Raw genomic sequence first — 20,838 nt, 5'->3', positions numbered from 1 at the left:
ATTATTGTCTTCCTCTCTGGGCCTAGCATAGTGCTTGTTATTAAGAAGATGCTATTGAGAAATGTGTTGACTGATGTAATAATGGACCCTTCTGCTCCAACCCACAAATTTAAGCTAGTCAGTAAGTAATTTTCACATATTATTGAAAGAAAAACAACTGGAATCATCTAACTTTTAAAAAACTTTTATGTTCACATCAGGTCACAGATTCTAAATCCAAACTAACTTCCTTTGCCTCTTCAAGCTAATGACATGTTGTTTAACCTTCACAAATCAATGAAAATGTGAGCTAATGAGAGTTTATGCTATCGATTGCCTTTGAAGTATTTATTTTTGTCACACTTATTTCAGAAACTTCTCTTGTAAGTTTGGCATCATTGATGCAAAATCCACTTTCACTGTTTAATACTTTCCTCCACACGTAACTCCACTTTGTGGGATTTATTAACAAGAAAATAATTAAATGTAAACATGAGTTGCAGACTTTTCTTTCTCTGAAATGATAAACACATGAACAGCAAGGGAAAAAGAGGAGGGAAGGGGTATCTAATAATCCCTTCCCTTAGGATTTCAGGAAGAATCTATCACCAAAGCAAGAAAAGTCCTCCAGGTAACCATCCTGTCGTCTTTATGGGGACTGACCCAAGGTAGAAATCAACAAGAGTTCATTGGCTGGATCAGCCCACTTTGACCAGTGACTAAGGAGCGAGGGTAGACCATGCAAGGTTCCAAAAGAAAACCCCACACCAAAAAAGGGAGGATCACTGCTTTCAGTAGTGATACGGCTACAGACCCCAAGAATCCAGGCCTTCCAAACTCACTTAGAGGACATCTAATCCAAGTGATTATCTCTGAATATCCCACTAAAACAAGTGTGGTACATGGTGCAGAGCCAAAAGAGTCCATTCAGCTATGGGAAAATATAAAACACGTTGCCATATAAATAGACAATATTGTTTTATCTATAAAGGAATAAAGCAATAGAAAAGATGGGCTTCTTTTTTCCATAATTTATGTGATTTTCAATTAAAAGGAAATTTCTAACTAGTGACACATTGTCCCCTTCCGAAATGTCAGTATGTCCAAAGCCAAATGACATATTGCAACTTTTCCCAAATATCTGTGTATCCTAAGCACACTGTGTCACCAAGACTGATCCAAAGACTTGATTTACGTTGCTGCCTGACAGATGATGTCTGCAAGGCATGCTGTCTAAATGGACTGTGCTCTGGCAGTTACCTTAGTCATCAATTCTCGGGGAATTAATGAGTACCATTCATCCCAATAATAGAAACCAAGGTCAGGGCCTCTTCCTTGCTCTGTAATTCCATTAGCATTGCACTGAGTGCAGTTAGGTCATAAGTTCTGTAGACCTTATCACTGAGCAAATGGAGCTGCATCTTGTTTTCAGAGTGAATCCTCTCTGAGCGCACCTCTTGTCAGAGATGTGTTGTGTATCAACATTCAGTGCACTTACACATGTAGGGAAAATTCCAGTAAAGGAAGAGTGAGGCTGCCTTTAGCTGCCAAGAGTTTCAAGTACTGTTTTTATTAAAGTAAATGCCAATAGAAAACATTCATAATAAAACTATGTCGGGTACTTCCAGGAGCTGAACATACATTTTTAAACTGTGTGCTCACTTGTATTTTATGCGAGTCACTCAGTCATTTGATGTGGCTACCACTGAATTTATTTCTGCTTTCATTCTTTTATTTTGATCTCTATTCTTTTATCTTAGTTTTTATTCTAACTACCCCAATAAAGTTAAAATGGCCCTGAAACTAAGTTATTACCATGAGCGAATAATTCTGTTTACAGTGAAACTTTCATCTTGAAGTCTCAACCAGCAAGCTTTTCTAAACTAAGTCTCACAAGTCATTCCCTTGCTCTTCATAATTTAAATTGCTTTCAACCTCTAACATATCAAAAAAGAAGGTAGTAACCCCAAGGTATGAAGCCATAGGGAAGGATTTGAACTGTGGCTTTGACACTTGTTTTCTCAACACTGAAGTTAGGATGATTATTATACTTTCACAGCTACTTCACTCTATTGCTATAAGGATTTAAAGTAAGAGAGTTCTGCAGTGCCTGGAAATTAACGAGTAATAGCTTATCATTGTTGGGCATACAAATTGTGTGTGTGTGTGTGTGTGTGTGTGTGTGTGTGTGTGTGTGTAAATCTGTTTTGAAACATTCGGAGTTTTATGCCCAGTAAATTTCAAACGATCTACAGTAATAGAGGAGAGCAGAGGCATAAATAAGTCAAAACAGAAAATCATCCAGAGACCATTTGTATGTTTTGAAGTATGTTTTTAAATTTCATTTCAAATGTCAGAATTTCTAATATCCAAAGAAATTACTTCACACAAAAAAATGACACCATGATGTGAAGTCCTAACTAAACAGGATTTGAAGAGCTGTTCAATTTCCTCTGCTTTTCTCTCTTCTCCTCCCACTTTGCCTGTCAAAAGACAAATGCAGCAAAGAATCTGCTTCAGGCAAAGTTCCTGACTTCCACTCACCCTTGAATCAGGACCACTCATAAAGTGTTTAGTTCTTGGCTTAGAGGCAGTCTATACTCATCACATAAAAGCACCAGATACTCATGAATCAAGTAATAGATTAGAGATCTGAGCCAGAAAAGTAAGAGATACAGGGCGGTTGTTACATTCATTAACAGCAAAGGCTATGAAATCTGATAGACTAGGGTTTTAAGCCCTGTTTAGCATGTGTGACCTTGAACAAATTAATAACTGCTATATGCCTCAGTTTCCTCTACTGTCAACTTGTAATGACATCACATATTTCATATGATATGTTAAGGAGTGTTTTTAAATGTATCTATACTTAATATATACACATGTATATCATGTAGTGCTTGGCTCAGGTACATACTCGTAAGAGGTAAGAAGAAAAATGGTTAATGATATTCAATAAGTGTGAACGTATGTGTGTATATGTGTGTAGGACTCAATGTACGTGATTAGGAGATCTATATCATGCTGATTTCCCTTTGAATAATAAACTCGTAGAAGTTGGTGTTTTCCTGCAAAAACCAACAACATCATCTTTTGTGAAATCAGATAAAATAAACTCTTGACCTCATCCAGTGTCTAACTAATCCACCAAACACATCTCTTTCATAATTTAAGTTATTTTCCTGTGTTGATAGTTAGGGGATATTGCTCTGTATAATCCTGTAGTAAGCAAAGTGTTCCTTCAATTCTAGCAGTATTACAGGTTTACCCCATGTGAAAAGAAACCAAGTTGGCACCTACACACAAGCACACATACACCCCTCAGTAGTGATAAAAGAAATTTTTAAAAGGCAATAGTAATAAAAAGAATGGTAGTTAATACTTAGATCCATTCTTACATGTCAGGCATTGTTCTCACTTTTCCTATGAAAACTCATGTAATTCTCAGATGCAGTCTGTAACATCAGTGCTATTAGTGTACCAATTTTACTGCTGAAAAACAAACTTGGAGAAGTTAGGTAACTTTGCAGAGGCCACGGGATAGATAACAATATACACATTATGGCCAGGGAGACCAAATCATTTATGAGCCACCCATTCCAAGACACTGTCGAACGTGAAAGGGGGCAAAAACAGGAACTAAAGTTCACCCTCATTATGGTTGAAAACCAAATACCTTGCAATGCCTACATCATTTTTTTAAAATCAGCACATTAATGAGTTCTTATTGTATTTCTACTTGAAAAAATATATTTATTGTCCTAAGATTCTAAGATGATCATTAACATGCTCTAGGTAAGGTGTTCTTCATTAAAGTTGTTAGTGCTTATGGTAAATAAAAATGTATCTCAGCTTCCAACATGATGAGTTTCACTTCAGGGACACAGGCTCAGCCAATATTTTCATATCCTATCTATAACCTTTCACAATAGAAGAATGAACAAGGTCCTGGCTCATTAACTCACTAATTGTCCTTCCTTGCCATGGTTATTAGCTAATGTTCTGCCTTTTGCTGTAAAGCATGTGCAAGATTGAGAGTTCAAGGAATAGACATCCCTGAAGCATACTGAATGGTGGGTTATGTCATTCCATCTTTCTGCAGATCAAAGCAGTACCTGATTCCACAGGGAGAGCAACAACACAGTCTTTGACAGGTTTCTGAGCGGGGACTCACAGTCTTGAAGGGAGAAAGGAAAGAGAATGGGTTTCTAGATTGGTAGAAATTCCTTAAGGGAGTTTCCAGAAACACTGTATACTACTGATGTCCACCCCAGAAACAGTTATCTTGGTAGCTACTTGAACATTTACACTGAAGTCAACCTGCCAGGAAAATCTGTATGCCCGTATGTGTGGCTGTCCTCATACATATAAATAAATAATTAAAAGAAAATAAGTGGGCCGTGCATGGTGGCTCACACATGTAATTCCAGCACTTTGGGAGGCCAAGGCAGGTGGATCACCTGAGGTAAGGAGTTCGAGACCAGCCTGGCCAACGTGGTGAAACCCCATCTCTACTAAAAATACAAAAAAAACAAGGTGTAGTGGCACACACCTATAATCCTAGCTACCTGGGAGGCTGAGGGCAGGAGAATTGCTTGAACCCAGGAGGCAGAGATTGCAGTGAGCCGAGACTATGCCACTGCACTCCAGCGTGGGCAACAGAGCAAGACTCTGACTCAAAAAAAAAAAAAAGAAAAAAGTGTACATTGTTTTTAAAAGACATATAACATTTTACCAAACTTAAACATTTTTATATTTTAATATTTTGACATTTGGAGAGTATCTTATAGTCAATGGAGCATCATTATTTAGTTAGCAGTGTTTCTTACCCACCTCCCCACCCCCCCGGTGGCATATAAAATAAAGGTGTGTCTTACTATCCATGGCATTGCAGATTTGATAAAATGCATTATATATCAGACATTAGCAAGGTATCAATACCGTGTCGAGGTAAATCAGAAAGAAGAGGTAAGATGTGACACCCCACCAACCTTTAAAGCTTAGTACATGAGTGGGAAGTTGGTTATAACTTCTTTACCAAATGGCTACTACCCATATTAACATATATTTCTTTCCTTCCTTGTTTTCTCTTCTCAATAAAATAAAATGGTAGAAATTAAATTTCTGTCATTTATTATAGCTCTCTTAAATTGTTGATTATTGTCTCTAGAATATGAGCTCATGGGGTACAAATCTCCCTAGGAGCTTCTTAGAAATTCACCTCCTGCCTAGACATTCTAGTTGAGATGGGCCCCAGTAAGCCCAAATAGCTGTCTTTTTAACTCTTGGTTAATTTTGATCAACCCAAAGTTTGAGAACCCTTGGTCTGTGTTTGGAATTGGCCTATCACTGCAAAGGACTTGAATTTAGAAACTCTGGTCTCAGTAGTATGCACAGGACCCCATTTGACAGAAATCAGTGTGATTTCAAAAGGCAAATATACTGACAAAGGAAGGAATTCTGACATTGCATTGTTTCCTTTGGGGCTGGGACTGAAAGAACATGTATTGGTGATGTCCCTGATACCTATTTCTGTTGGGGTTTTTTTAGCTGTGCCCCATAAAATCGGACGCATCATTGATGGGAGTCCTGCAGATCGCTGTGCAAAACTAAAAGTGGGAGACCGGATCCTAGCAGTGAATGGCCAGTCTATCATCAACATGCCTCACGCTGACATCGTGAAGCTCATCAAGGATGCAGGTCTTAGTGTCACCCTTCGCATCATTCCTCAGGAGGGTGAGTGCCTGAGGCAGCCTTGCAGAGGGGCAGTCAACACACGGACACACTCACCGGCTGTTGTCAGCCTGCCCGCCAGGGTCGTGGAGTGCACCTGCCTGCCGTCAGTGTGACGTCAGAGTGTCAGAGGTTGATAATTATTTCCACCTTTGCAAAAACTCACACTCAGTTGTAATCCATATCCTGTTTACTCAGTACCTGTTTCATTCAGAGGTCAAGCTATGTGGCATTCCAGGCCACACAGAGTGAATTCCGAGACACCAGGTTATTCAGTCATTCCATGTGGGCCCCCGTTTTTATGGTTATATTAAGTCAGAACTCATTCAAAAGAGGTGACAGAGTTATAAATCTGAAAAAAAAAATTATATTAACAGTAAATCTCTAGAGGATTCTTCAAAGTCAGATTGGTTTTGAAAAACGTGAAGTTCTGTGGTGTAAGAAGAGCTCATTTAGAAAATGTTGCATCTGATTAGAATTAAAAATTCCCACTGAGCCTTTGAATTTGTCTATACAAGGACTCCCTCCTGAGGCTCAAAACAGTAGTGAACAGTACAATTCATAACCATGCCCTAAGGGGCCATGGAGCTATGAACATCACTGCACCATAAATTCACCATTTCCAGAGACAGTGGGTCCGTGACTTGTTTCTGGCTGCTGACTCATCAATGTTATTGAAGAATTCCATTTCTGGAGCTCACTGATGAGTGTCCCACACAGAGGCTGATGGGCTCACTCAACTTGCTACCCTTTGTTTTATTCAGCCCCCAATTCCATTTTAGGATTATCTGACATGCAGGCACCAAATGGCTAAACAGCCACTTGACTTTAAATATAAAACAGTAGTTCTCAACGGGGGTGGTTTTCTCCCCCCAGGGGACATTTGGCAAAGTCTGGAGGCATTTTTGACTGTCCTGATTGGGGTGGGCACGCTGCTGGCATCTAGTGGGTGGAGGCCAAGAATGCTGCCAACCATCCTAAAATACACAGGACAGCTGCCCAAAGGAAAAAGAATCACCCAGCCCAAAATGCCTACAGTACTGAGGCAGGGAAACCCTGATATAAATGGAGAAGACATTAAAAGATTTGGACTATGGGGAAAAAAAGGGGAAGAAGAGTTTGTAGAAGAATGCTAATAGATTACCTCCCTTTTCTTACCCAATCATAAAAAGAGACAGAGAAAAGAAAATGACCATGCTTTTTTTAAAGCTACTATCTGCAGACACCAATATGTATAAACTGCTCAATGGAAATTAACTGCAAACAAGGCTGCTCACTGAAAATCTAAATGCTTCCCAGTTTTCCGAGTCTGGAATGTGCCTTATGCCAATATATAGAGTCAATTTCAGTTGAAAATCTGATGTTATTAGGAAAGAAATCTAGAAGCAGTTATTTAAGAACAGTTTTGTGAATCTTCCTGTGTCCATTTTTTCTTTTTTTTTTTTTTTTTTTTCTGGAGAAATGTGGAGTCCAGTGGGCTATGTGGCAATAAGACTGACAAGGGATGAGGAAAAGACTGTAAAAAGCATTTTCCTTTTTATGGTTCATTCCTTATCCACACTTTGAAAGACTCTTCAGACTGTTTATTACAAGTAAAATGTGTGGCGGATCCATTTGCGAAAATAGAATATGTGTTAGAGCTTCGTCCTTTGAATTACTTTTTTCATAGTTTTATGGGGTTTTTCAGTAATCTTTTCTTCTGGCGGAATGACAAGATACTGTTTATAACCTTGTTGCGCAGTGATCATTAATGAAAGAATACAGATGTCGGAAGTGGTATTAGAACTTGATAAGTTTCACCTGCTATCTAAACACCTAACAGAAACAGAAATAACCAAAGCCTGAGCCATCTGCAGAGGCAACGTCACCACCTCTGATCACCTCTTTCCCCTTATCAATGCTAACCTGACGTCATCTGGTGCTTTGGTTCTCCATCGCAGAGCTCAACAGCCCCACCTCGGCACCCAGCTCAGAGAAGCAGAGTCCCATGGCGCAGCAGAGTCCCCTGGCACAGCAGAGTCCCCTGGCACAGCCAAGCCCAGCCACTCCCAACAGCCCTGTCGCCCAGCCAGCACCACCTCAACCACTTCAGCTGCAAGGCCATGAAAATAGGTAAAGTTTCCTCTGACTTTTGTGATGCCGAGAGGCTGGGGGTGGGGAGAGGAGGGAGCATTTGGGGACAGTACAGGACAGGCAGAGAGATTTTTCATAAAGTAGAAATCGCTGTGCGCACCTGTGTGTGATTTTGAGGTTGTGTGTGTGTTATAGATATGGTTTTATTAGTAGACAGTGAATGTCTGTCCTTCACAAAGAGAGACACTTTCCTGAAGAAATGGTGAGCGGTTGCAGATGAGTAGGGCTTAACAGTTGAAGAGTGTGTTAAAGGGAGTCCAGAGTGAAGAACATACTCAAAGGCCCTCTGGCAGGAGCGAGCATGCAGCATGAAAGATAGAAAGATGGCCAATACAGCGGTGGCAGAGGGAGAAGTGTACAGTGTCAGATGTAGCCAGTGAGGGTGGCCAGGGCCATCCCTAAAGGGCCTCATAAGCATGCTTGTTCAATGTTTTGATCTTTAAGTGCAGTGGGCTCTGAAGGGTCTTAAGCTGAGGACTGATATCACTGGATTTGCTTTATAGGAAGGCCTCTCAGTCTGCCCTGCAGAGAGCAGACAGGAGGCTGGCAGGGTAAATGCAGGTTAAGCAGTTAGGAGTTGGCTGCAGACGTCCACTGAATCATGAAGGTCATGACTAAGAGAATGCTGAAGGATCTGTAGGCATTAATAAGTATTAGCAGCCAAGTGTGGTGGTTCACGTCTATAATCCCAGCACTTTGAGAAGCCAAGGTGTGAGGATTGCTTGAGCCCAGGAGTTCGAGACCAGCCTAAGCAACGTGGTAAAACCCCATCTCTACAAAAAATACAAAAATTAGCCAGTCATAGTGGTACTCGCCTATAGTTACAGCTACTTGGGAGGCTGAGGCAGGAGAATCACTTGAGCCCAGGAGGCGGAGGTTGCAGGGAGCTGAGAACGTTCCCATTGCACTCCAGCCTGGGTGGCAGAGTAAGACAGTGTCTCAAAAATAAAACAAATCAGCATTTTTACTGAGTATAATAACTTTACATCCTCCTACTCACAATCTAATGAGGTTCTTCTATTCCACACATAGCATTAGAGATAGGCATCATAGACTAAAGAATAAGACACTTTGAACTTCCAGAAAAACAATGTCATAAGAACCACACTGTCTTCTCATTGTGACCTGTAAATAACAAGGATCCTGGGTTAGGTTGAGCCATTAAAGAAAAAGATGAAGACATGTTCCCATGATGCTTTCTCCCTTTTCGTGGGAGAAAAACAGAACAACTCACAGAAACACGTCTGCATACAAACCTTGCTGGTCTTTTTCATGATTCTAATGTTTTCTGAACATCTGCTTCCCATCCCTCTCCTCCCGTGATGATGAAGATGAAGTGAGACTCTGTTTTTGATTCTCAGAACTCTCTGGGTTCATCATTCGCATTGTTGCAAAGCAAACTCTGTTCCCTGTGCCACAGGTGGCATTTCTGCAAAGCCTCATTCTACTGATTTCCCATTTGCTTTCATAGAAAAATAAATGTCTGGTTGTCCTCAGCTGCTTATGTTTTTAACATGTGCAAGGAAGAGAAAAGCCCCACAAAGCAAATGATGCAGAAGTGAGAATTTGACAATCCGTAAGAAGGGTAGGTCCTCGGTGTCTCAGTAATGAGCCTCAGATGTGTTTGCTCTTGCCATGTATCACTTCGACAGATTGCACTGGCTTTCCCCAGAATTCATCTTAGACTCAAGAGGAAGGACTTGAGCGCCCCAGCAGTCCCCGAGCCAGCTTCAGGCTCTTCTTGCTGTGGTCAATTAATCTTGCAGCCACATTGCATTCTCCTTCCCAGAGTTGGATTTCTCTGGACACGGCTCTTACTTCCAGGCTTGTGTGGGTGAGCTCATCCCTGGCATGCTATAGCCCTGAGGGGAGAACCACAACTGGATACAGCCACTGTCAAACCCCGTCTGCCACCGGCTCACAACTGGGATACCTTGTTCCCTATCACAGAAGCAGTGGTCTCTGGACATCCTTACTGCAGAATGAAATATTCCTAACTCAGGGATTCACAGATGGACCTAATCCTAAATGTTTATGTCACCAACATATTTGCCCAGAGTTTAAGGTATTTTGCTGCTTCTACTACTACATTGCTTCTAAAGTATTTTGCCTCAATTACTGTATTAACAGCTTAGGAAGTGCTCATTCCAACTCTAGGGCCCTTTATTGGCCATCGGGTTTACTGGTTGAACTCTGTAATTCCTGGTGGTGGCTCAATTATATATGAATGAAGAGGTTCAGTAATCTTACAGGTACCAGAAACATTTTTCCTAATTACATTTAAAGATGTCCATGGTAGGGCTGGGCGCGGTGGCTCAAGCCTGTAATCCTAGCACTTTGGGAGGCTGACATGGGTAGATCACGAGGTCAAGAGATCAAGAGCATCCTGGTCAACATGGTGAAACCCCGTCTCTACTAAAAATACAAAAAAAAATTAGCTGGGCATGGTGGCACATACCTGTAATCCCAGCTACTCAGGAGGCTGAGGCAGGAGAATTGCCTGAGCCCGGGAAGCGGAGGTTGCGGTGAGCCGAGATCGCGCCATTGTACTCCAGCCTGGGTAACAAGAGCAAAACTCTGTCTCAAAAAAAAAAAAAAAAAAAAAAGATGTCCATGGTATCAGAGGGAAAACTCTGCCATTTTTTTAGATTAGGCTGGAGATCTCTCTAAGACAGTTTATAAGCCAAGTGCATACTATGAATTTCCTGTTTCTCCATTTGTCCAAGGAGTGCCCACCTACATGTCAAATTGAGCCAGTTCTCATGTTAGAGCAGGACAAAATAAAATGGCAGTCTGCTTGCAAATGTCTACATTGTGAGTTAGAATGAGTGATATTTTTTCCTGCATATTTACTCTTGGATTGACTTCCTATGTCACCCCATACACCTCTCCCCATTTCTCAGTCTTTTAACATTTTTTGGGTTTGTGCTCAGGAAGCACAAAACAATTTTAATGTGGAGATAAGCAAAAACACTATTCAAGGAGAAGCATTTGTTGAAAACAACGGAAAAGCCATTATGGAATATATTTCAAAACTAAGTATAAATAGCAGAGTTCACCTTCTCTAGCAAGGGCAATTGATATTTGCAGTTTAATTGGCAAGGTCAGTGAAAGACCATTGGAAACTGACTTACTTCACAGACTTTGAACTATAGATGCCCAGGACTGGAAGTGATTCTTGAAGGGCCATGTGATGTGCATTCTTACCATGGGCAGCATTTCTTTGTTCTGGAACTTTTTCATACCACAAAAACCTGCTAGAAAGTACCATTTGCAGTCTGGTTTTTATCATTTCTAAAGTCTCTTCAACAATGGAATTAATAGCTATGAAGGGTTATATTGATGATCTTCTTTCAGAAGTAAAAGAACTTAAGAGAGCTAGCTTTTAAAAATAATCCTGAGTTTTCTTTAAAGTGTTTCACACATTCAATGCAACATAATTTTTGTCCTAGCTGGTATATTATTCACTTAAAAGTTAGAAACATTCATAAAAAAATTAGTATGTTTTCCTTATTAAAGAATTCTTCAATGTGTAGTTCAACTTAAAATCCTGACACAAAACACTGCATAGAACATAGTTTGAATGCTTGACAGCCTGGATGAGTGTGTTGAAAGTTTCAACTGCTCCTATTTTTAGTCATTTATGTTACTTTGGGGGAGATTCTTACATTTCACCCTCTTTTTCCATATTTCGAGACACATCTGGTTAAAAATTGAGCAATGGATATTGCATATCAATACCACACAGATCGTAGAAATAAAGTGACTATGTGATAACCTAGAACACTGTGACATCCAAACCACCAAGCAAGCTATTTCCAGAAAGGTACCAACACACACTGGCAAATGTCACCCAGTTCAATTCCTTTTGTTTAATGCATGCATTTGCATAGTTAAGCATCTTATTCAAAGCATATTTTAAATAATTCTGTTCTCAGCATGCATGCTCTCAGTAGGCAAGTGGACAACTGAAATATAAAGCAAAGCCAAAATTATGCAGCTCACAAAAGGAATGCCTGTCCTCTGCAGGGTTAAGTAATAAATGGAACCAACTCAACGAGTTGATTAAAATAACAACATGACTAACCCCCTTCTAAGAGCCCCAAATAAACACATCTGTTGCCACGCACTTTCAGTGTGCCCTCACCAAATATTAGATTACATTAATGGCAATTGTTCAGGCAAGTGATTTTTAAAAACACTTAATACTAATCAGCATCAGTGAGACCATAAGCCAGTAAAAAATAATAACAATACATCTAGACTTAAAGGTAAGAATTCTACTGGTTTGCACCAGTTTTCCTAACACATTTGAGCTTTTTCTTGCTGCTAAATATTTTCTCAATTCCTCATACCCTCCAATTAATTTTAGATAAAATTGTTACCATGTAGAATGTACTTTTTCAATCTACCTACATCCCTGGGTAGCTCATTATAGACTGTTGCCATGGCAATAGCCAGTGAACAACAGAATTAAGTGGCCTCCATACCATGGTGATAATTTTTCAGTTCACCTTATTAATGATCCCATAATGATAGGGATTGGCTATTTCTTTTGAAACTAGTAACCTCCTCAGCTTAAAGCAGTTTGGATCACAAAACAATGCTAAACTCCCAGCTCTGGTCTCTTGTGTTTATTTCATTAGTAACTAATATCTCGAAGCAAGAAAGAGATACATGTGGGACACAAACATTTTTGCCTTCTCTTCCATCTTATGACCACCGTAGTATCTGAGGCTAATCCTTATAGCTATGGTGTAGTATTTAAGCCTCTGTGTAATATGTTTCCAATTTTACCAGTGATCCAATGACTTGTCACTTATTTGTAGTTGGTGATTATATTTTACCATAACTCCTTTAACCTCTGTAAAATATTCAAAAAGACCCAACTCAGCAGGTTAAAATAGCCTTAATTGTGTATTTGTAATGTATTTACAGATCACTTCAATCATGTTTTTATAAAGTCGTGAATGATCTACCAAGGGGTGTGTGTGAGAGAAAAAAGTGAGAGTGAGAGAGGAAAGTTGGTGTACTGGTGTTAAGACAGGCTGATTTGGGGGGATGTATGGTTCAGTACTTCGATCCCTAGATTTGCTGTAGCTGTACAGTTTTAAAAACTATAAATAGCCAAAGTCAAAGAGGAACATCCATGAGTCCTTTTCCACAAGGTTTTGGTTGAGCCATCATTTTTACCTTGAGTTCTTAAGGAGCCAAATGAAAAGTATACAATGTGGCATTTGTCACAGATTTTTAAATAATATTTATTTAATCTTTTCATAATCCTGAACATGCAACAGGACCACCAAGAGGAGTGGCTTGTGTGAGCTATCATGGCTGGACCACCTCTGGAGGCCATGTGATCATTCTAGTCTCCTTAGAATGCACCTGAGTTACAAGCAAATCCCATTGATTTAGTTACAGGTCAGAAGTGAAAGCAAGGCAAGATGTGAAACCAGACATCCGACAGCCTCCATTCACAGACTACAGGCAGCCCCCGCTGGACTACAGGCAACCCCCAGGAGGCGATTACCAGCAGCCCCCACCCTTGGACTACAGGCAACCTCCCCTGCTGGACTACAGGCAGCACTCCCCCGACACCAGGCAGTATCCTCTGTCGGACTACAGGCAGCCCCAGGTACCTCCTCTCCAAGAACAGGGTGGGCCCTGACCAAGGCTTCCAGAGAACTGCAAGGAATGAAATTGAAGCAGAGACAGAGGAAACTGTACCTGTCTGGAATAGACAGCTGCAGTTCTATTCCTAGCTCTGATAACATCGGGGTAACACCTGCATCCTCAAAAACATGCTGGATAAATAAATCTATTTCAGAATAAACCAGGACAATAAATAAATATGGATAAATAAATAAACAGTGGATGAGTAGTAATGGAATGAACTAATCCCTGCTAATACTAGATAACTCCCTGTATATTTCCTTGTCAAAGTATCTAAAATGCTCTAAGCTGGGACCTCTGAGAGTGCTGCTAAGGAAACTTTATAGATGCTAGCACTGGAGCTATTTTAGGTCCATAGTTTTTTACATGGCCCCCTCCCTGCCTTTCTGTGATAAAGGGCCAAGCCCCTGCACATAAGGGTAAGACTAGGCCTGGCTTCACAATCCAGAGTGTAGCCTGTACGACAGCCAACAACTTTCTGTCTACACAACCAGTGGCATGTTTGTTATGATTATTTGATGATGCACTTCGTGTCAACTTCCTTTACTTCTCTGAGATTCAGTTTCCTAAAGGGAGGGTCTTCCTTACAGTTCAGGGTGAGGATTCGACATTTATGAAAAGAGTCTAGACCAGAGTTTGGTATCTAGAAAATATTTCCTACTTCATAACTACATATCAAGATACAAATTAAGTACAATCTCAACTCTATCAGATTACATTGTGTTTTATTATGAATTGAAGATCACCTTTATCCTCAAAGATTTTAAGAATAGTGAAGATCAGAGAATCTTGGCTGTATTGCATTTTAGGTAAAAGAGAAATTGATTTTGTACATTCCAACATGATATTCAGTAGTCTGTGCAACTGAGAGATCTATCAGATGCCACTAAATTTCACTTTTCTAATCAGCAAACTCTAATTTACACACACACAGGCACATACTCACACACCTGACATTATTTATCATGCTCAACAGCAGTGAATGACAAAAATCAAAGGAGAGATGGTATCATTCAAGCCTATTGGTAATCATTCCACATTTGCCAAGTAAACCGATGAATATCAAAGTAAACAGACTACACAGTAATTCTTTGATGACCAAGTAAACTATGCTGTGGTCTGCTCAAACCTCTGCAATTTTGGATAGTCTTGCATTTGGATAGTTCATAAAGTCAGATTACTGTTTCTCCCATCATCATGTCATTTGGAATACACTGACTAAGAGAGAGAAGGAGAGCACAGAGATTAACCACAGAAGCTTCTCTGATACTAAACAATTGTCTATTCCATTTTCTCCCCCACCCCGAAGGATTTTGATTATTTCACTGTGGACATGGAGAAAGGAGCCAAAGGATTTGGATTCAGCATTCGTGGAGGAAGGGAATACAAAATGGATTTGTATGTGTTGAGATTGGCAGAAGATGGACCAGCAATAAGGAATGGGAGAATGAGGGTAAGAACAGTCTCTTTTTATAGAATTGCTTAATTCTGAAAGAAAACCCCACTGTGGCATTGGAAGAGTGCTGAAGCATGCTGTCAGACAGAGCTGCTGTAGGTTTGCCTTCCTTCTAGTTCATGACCCAGTTTCTTAAAGGTTTGGCCAAATGCCATTTTATAATATCTCTCATTCTCATGTTTCTGCTGATGACCTTCTAATTGATTAAACCTGAATAAAGCACTAATTTTCTAAAGAGCAAATGAAAGAAAATGGAAAAAGCATAGAAATCTAAAAAATAGCTTGAAAAGGAAACATTATTGCTCCATAATTCTTTCTATGATTTGATGATTCTGTTTTCATTAAAGTTGAATCTTTTGAAATTTATTTTTAGTTTTGTGCTTTTTCCCCCATATTGATTAATCATATGCTTTTGCAGGACTTTTTGGAAATATTTCCTTTGTGTTGACTGGTCTTTTGGTTTGATACTGAGCAGACAGAAACATTAGGAGAAAAATGGATTTGGCTTCTTGGATACAGGTTGTTCTTAAAAATGACAGCAGGAGGCTGGCATGGTGGCTCATGCCTGTAATCCCAGCACTTTGGGAGGCCAAGGCAGATGGATCACAAGGTCAGGAGTTCAAGATCAGCCTGACCAACATAGTGAGACCCCGCCTCTACTAAAAAAAAAAATGCAAAACTTAGCCGGGTGTGGTGGCATGTGCCTGTAATCCCAGCTACTCAGGAGACTGAGGCAGAAGAATCGCTTGAACCTGAGAGGCAGAGGTTGCAGTGAGCCGAGATGGCACCACTGTACTCCAGTCTGGGCAACAGAATGAGACTCCATCTCAAAAAAAAAAAAAAAAAAAAAAAAAAGACAGCAGCTAGAAATTTTCCAATTAGAGTATAAGTTGACAGTGGATTTTTTCATTTAATAATTACTTTGAGGCATCTGATTGATGAGTAACTAATTCTTCATTTAAGCGTATAAAACAAAGCTTGTTAACAAATAAAACATTAGACAGTCTCTTTACTCTCTCTTTCTCTCTCTCTCTGTGTGTGTGTGTGTGTGTGTGCGTGTGTGTGTGTGTGTGTGTGTGTGTGTGTAAAATCTAGGATTTATTCTTGCCCTCCCTCCTAACTCTTTTAGTTAATACAGAAAAGCGGTGGCTTTGGGATTCTGGAACCTCAGATTCTTGTGCAGAGCCTCACCAACCAATTTTCCCTGTTGGCTGAATCTGTTATTTCTACCACCAAGTCTACATATCTATGATACTCATTTCCAAGTCAGGGGATTAGCCACAGTACAAAAACAGAAAGCATGCACATCAAGTCTTGGTTTCTCCTTCTCACTGCACTCCTTTGATAGCTGGGAACTATCTGAGTTGGAATTTAAACCCAGGCAGGGCTGACACCAAAGACTGGCAGCCCCTGCCCTGATCTAGCACCAGCTTCCTCTTACCTGTCTCACCCTGGTTTGAAGATGGACCTCCACATGGTTTTCTGGCTCTATAGCTTCCCTATCAACCAGAAGGGCACTTTCTTAACCTACTGTAAAGCTAGCTCCCAAGTGGTTAAGTAAAAAAAAATTAATCGTCGCAGTGCAGGTGAAACACAGCAGAAAGACCATGAGCGAAATGGCCAGAGCCCTGTGAGAGATAAAGGCCCACAGTGGACTGCAGGGCTGGTCTTCATAGGTTACAAACAGTGGCCATGTATTTTATCAAGGGATCTACATGACTCACTGCTGGATATATACAGTACTCCCAAGGCAAAGAAGCCTAAATAGAGAAATACTCTTACAGGAAAAGATTGCTCTTTCTTACAGAATTTAAGCCAGAGCAATGGTTCTCAGCATAGTTCCTGACATCAGCATCACCTGGAAACTTGGTGGAAATGCAGATTCTCGAGCCCCACCCCAGACCTGCTGAATCAGAAAATCTAGGAGTAGGATCACCCACCAGGTTGTGTTTTAGGAAACCCTCCAGTTGAATCTCTGAGGTTTTACCTTCTGAGGTTTTTTATTAGATACTTGTGTCAACTGCAATCCAAAAATATTACATGAAAATTTTCAGAAATAAACAATTTATAAATTTTAAATTGTACAGCATTCTGAGTAGTGTGCTGAAATGCTGTCCTTCCCAGAAGATGACGCAGCCCTTTATCCACACTTTAGATGCTACCTGCCCATTGGTCACTCAATAGCCCTCTCAATTATCAGATGTATTGAAAGTTGAACAGACAAAACAAAACACAATTTGTGAATGCAGAAAATAAGGAGAATAGTAAATAGAGATGTGTATCATTGTCATGTCTGATTGCTTTTCTTCAGTCACTCAAGAAGGCTAATGTTGGCTGGGCACAGTGGCTCATGCCTGTAATCCCAGCACTTTGGGAGGCTGAGGCGGGTGGATCATGAGATCAAGAGATCGAGACCATCCTGGCCAACATGGTGAAATCCCGACTCTACTAAAAAATACAAAAATTAGCTAGGCGTGGTGGCACGCACCTGTAGTCCCAGCTACTCAGAAGGCTGAGGCAGGAGAATTGCTTGAACCTGAACCCGGAAGGCAGAGGTTGCAGTGAGCCAAGATCACACCACTGCACTCCAGCCTGGCGCCTGGCGACAAAGCGAGACTCAGTCTCAAAAAAAGGAAGGCTAACGTCATAATAGAAACACAATGGACAGTCAGGTTTTAAGGAAAAGCATAATAAATTATTGGAAAATATTACTGGATCTCTTCATAAAAAGAAGACTTAGGTTTGTAAAATAGTCTAATAAAATTGGAAGGGATGAATTTTTCATAGCTAGTGAATAAATCTCTGATACAAAGTTCTTGGGAATATAATCTAATTAAGCACTGAAACTAAATAGAAAACACAGGCAAAAAATAGTGAACATAAAAAATAATATTGGAGAAGCTCAGTAAAACAGGAAAGGTAAGAAATCAGGAGACATTTGGAGGGAAAGAATAGAAATTCCAAGTGCTTAAATAAAAATCTGAGAGTCAAGTTAAAAGAGGATCTGAAAGGAGATCAAGTTTGCTCTTAAAATGGTAAAATATTTTCCTGTTTCCATAAAAGCATAATATAGTTCGCATTTCCATAAAATGTATTTTTATGATGAAAAAGAACATCATTTCATAACTTCACCTGCAGTTGGGCACCATTTGTATATGCCTAGTTAGCATCACATAAGCTTATTTATAAAATGGTTTACCTACTTTCTGAAACTCACATGATGCAAAAGTCTGCTTGCAATAGGCTTTGGAATGACCTAAAACATTTTATTCAACTAATCAATGCACAAAAAAGATACCCCTTGTCCATCTTTTTTTTAATGGAAAGCAACATTCTCTGAAATTAGCTTATTTTAAATCTGTCACCTTTCCCTCCATGGGCCAGACATAACTATTCAATACAAAAGCATTCTGGTTTACATATCGTTCTTATTAAACATAAAACCATTTACAAAGAATATTTCTAACATATGTAATAGGTATAAATAATAACAATGATTCAAGGACCCATGAACCTATAGCCAGGCTTAAAAAACAGAATATTACCAAGCTCCCATGATTTCATTCTCCTCCCACTCTCCAGCCCTCAAAGAGAACTATCTTCCTAAATAAAGCACTTGACATTTCTTCTATTGTTACCACAGATGTGTGTACCTCTCAACTATATCATTTGGTTTTGCACACTTTGTGAACTTTATGTAACTGAATCATACCTGTTCCTCTCTGGGGTTTCCTTTAACTTCATGATATTCATCCAAGGTTGGTATATTACGCTATAGTTCATTTATTTTTCACTGCTATAAAGTATTTCATTATACAAATATGCCACAACCTGTAGAAGTTATTGATTTTTCTGTTTTATGGACATTTGAGATTTTCTCTGTCAATTTACACTTTTTGGTTGTTTCCAAGATTTTTGTAACTTATACAATCCTTGTACATCTTTCCTACTGTATCTATGCAAAGCTTTCTCTAGACTAGACTATATGCCTTGGAGGGCACAAATTTAACTTACTTAAGTAACGCAAAAGTGTTGTCCAAGGTGGTTATACAGTTATATTAGCATGTAAAAAAGTTTTTCTTACTACACACACTCATAAGATTTGTAATTCAGACTTTTAAACTCTCATTCTGGTAGGTAGAAAATGATGTATTTTAGGTTTAGATTTGCATTTCTTGATTATGAATGATATTCATCATTTTTTATGGTTTATTAGACTTTCATGTTCTCTCTTAAATAAAAAATGCCTGTACATGTCTTTTCTCCATTTTCTGTTGAATATTTCTTCATATTGATTATAGAAGTGCTTATATATTGATTATTGTTTTTCATCAATTAATGTGATACAGTTATCTTATGCCAGTTTATGCTTGTAGGTTCACTTTCTTTATAACACTCTTTGATAATGAGAAAGTCTTAATTTTAGTGTAATCGACTTAACATATATATATATTCTACTTTCTGTGTCTTGTTTGAGAAATCACTCTCCAAGACATGGTCTTAAACATCTTCTTTTATTTCTTCTTCTAAAAGTTTTATAGTTTTACTTTCTATATCCAAGTCTTTAATCACCTACAATTGATTTCTCTGTATGATATAAGGTAGAACTTCAATCTCAATTTTTCCATAGGGATAAACACAGGTCACAGCATCATTTAATGAGTATTTCTTTGCCCTTCCCCCCAACCAATCTGCAATGGCAGCTCTATAATAATTTAAATGCAATCGTCTGTAAATTGATTCTTTATACTGTTCTACTAGTCTATTTGTCTATCCCTGCATCAATGCCATACTTATTTACCTTTTAATGAGTGTTGAGTGTTTCGTGGAGAAACTGTCTCTCCCCTCAGACACATATCTTAATTCTTCAGGGGTGTTTGGATGTTCTTGGGCTCTTGCCTTTCCATATAATTTTAGAATTTGCTTGTCAAGTTTCTAAAAAACCCTGTTAGAATTTTTATTGGAATTGCTTGAAATTCATGTATAAATGTGGACAAATTTACATCTTTATAATATTGAGTCTGTCCATGAACATGATATAATCCATTTATGTAGATTGTCTATAAAGTGCTTAAAGTTTTATAGCTTTTTCCATAACATACCTGCAAATATCTTGTTAGACTGATTCTCAGGCACTTTTGTATTTTATTTTTACTCTTGAACACAGTATTTTTAAAATCTTTACACAAATGCATGTGTTCAGTGAATATATGCTTTTATTATTTTTAATGCACTTTTTTTTCATTTTTTTAAGAGCAGTTTTAGAGTCACAGCAAAATTGAGAGGAAGGTACAGAGATATTCCATATAGTCCCTGCCCCACACATGCATAGCCTCCTCTCTCATTATCAACATTCCCCACCAGACTGGTATATTTGTTACAATGGACAATCAGTATTGACACATCATTATCATCCAGAATCCATATTTTACAGTATGGTTCATTCTTGGTGTTGTACATTCTATAGATCTGGACAAATGTAAAATGGCACGTATCCACCATCATAATATCATGAAGAATATTTTCACTGCCCTAAAAATTCTTCAGGTTCCACTATTCATTCCTCCCTCCCCACTAACCCCTGGCAACCATTGATCTTTTTGCTGTCTGCAGAGTTTTACCTTTTCCACAATGATTCATTTAGTTGGAATCATACAGTATGTAACCTTTACAGATAGACTTCTTTCACTTAGTAGTATGCGTTTAACTTTCCTCATTTAACTTTCCTCCAGGTCTTTTCATGGCTTAACAATTCATTTCTTTTTAGCGCTGAATAATATTCCATTGTCTGGATGCACTATGGTGTATTTATCCACTTACTTACTGATTTTGGCAATTATGAATAAAGCTGCTATTAATATTTG

General features: G+C 39.1%; 1 protein-coding gene across 12 annotated transcripts in view; it reads left to right on the top strand.

Moving 5' to 3' along the window:
- MAGI2 (membrane associated guanylate kinase, WW and PDZ domain containing 2) overlaps positions 1–20,838 on the top strand; it is a 1,426,516-nt gene that overhangs the window by 1,300,556 nt on the left and 105,122 nt on the right. For 11 of the 12 annotated variants that reach the window (XM_039472765.2, XM_039472764.2, XM_074379315.1 and 8 more), the window contains 4 exons: positions 5,530–5,715; positions 7,653–7,824; positions 13,261–13,480; positions 14,828–14,971. In XM_039472765.2, coding sequence (XP_039328699.1) covers positions 5,530–5,715; positions 7,653–7,824; positions 13,261–13,480; positions 14,828–14,971 — 722 coding nt within the window. The remainder of the gene's footprint in view (positions 1–5,529; positions 5,716–7,652; positions 7,825–13,260; positions 13,481–14,827; positions 14,972–20,838) is intronic. The other variant, XM_074379316.1, reaches the window with a different exon arrangement.

Source organism: Saimiri boliviensis, chromosome 10 (assembly GCF_048565385.1).
Source record: "Saimiri boliviensis isolate mSaiBol1 chromosome 10, mSaiBol1.pri, whole genome shotgun sequence".
NCBI classification, from domain to species: Eukaryota; Metazoa; Chordata; class Mammalia; order Primates; family Cebidae; genus Saimiri; species Saimiri boliviensis.
This window is presented reverse-complemented; position numbering and strand designations above follow the sequence as displayed.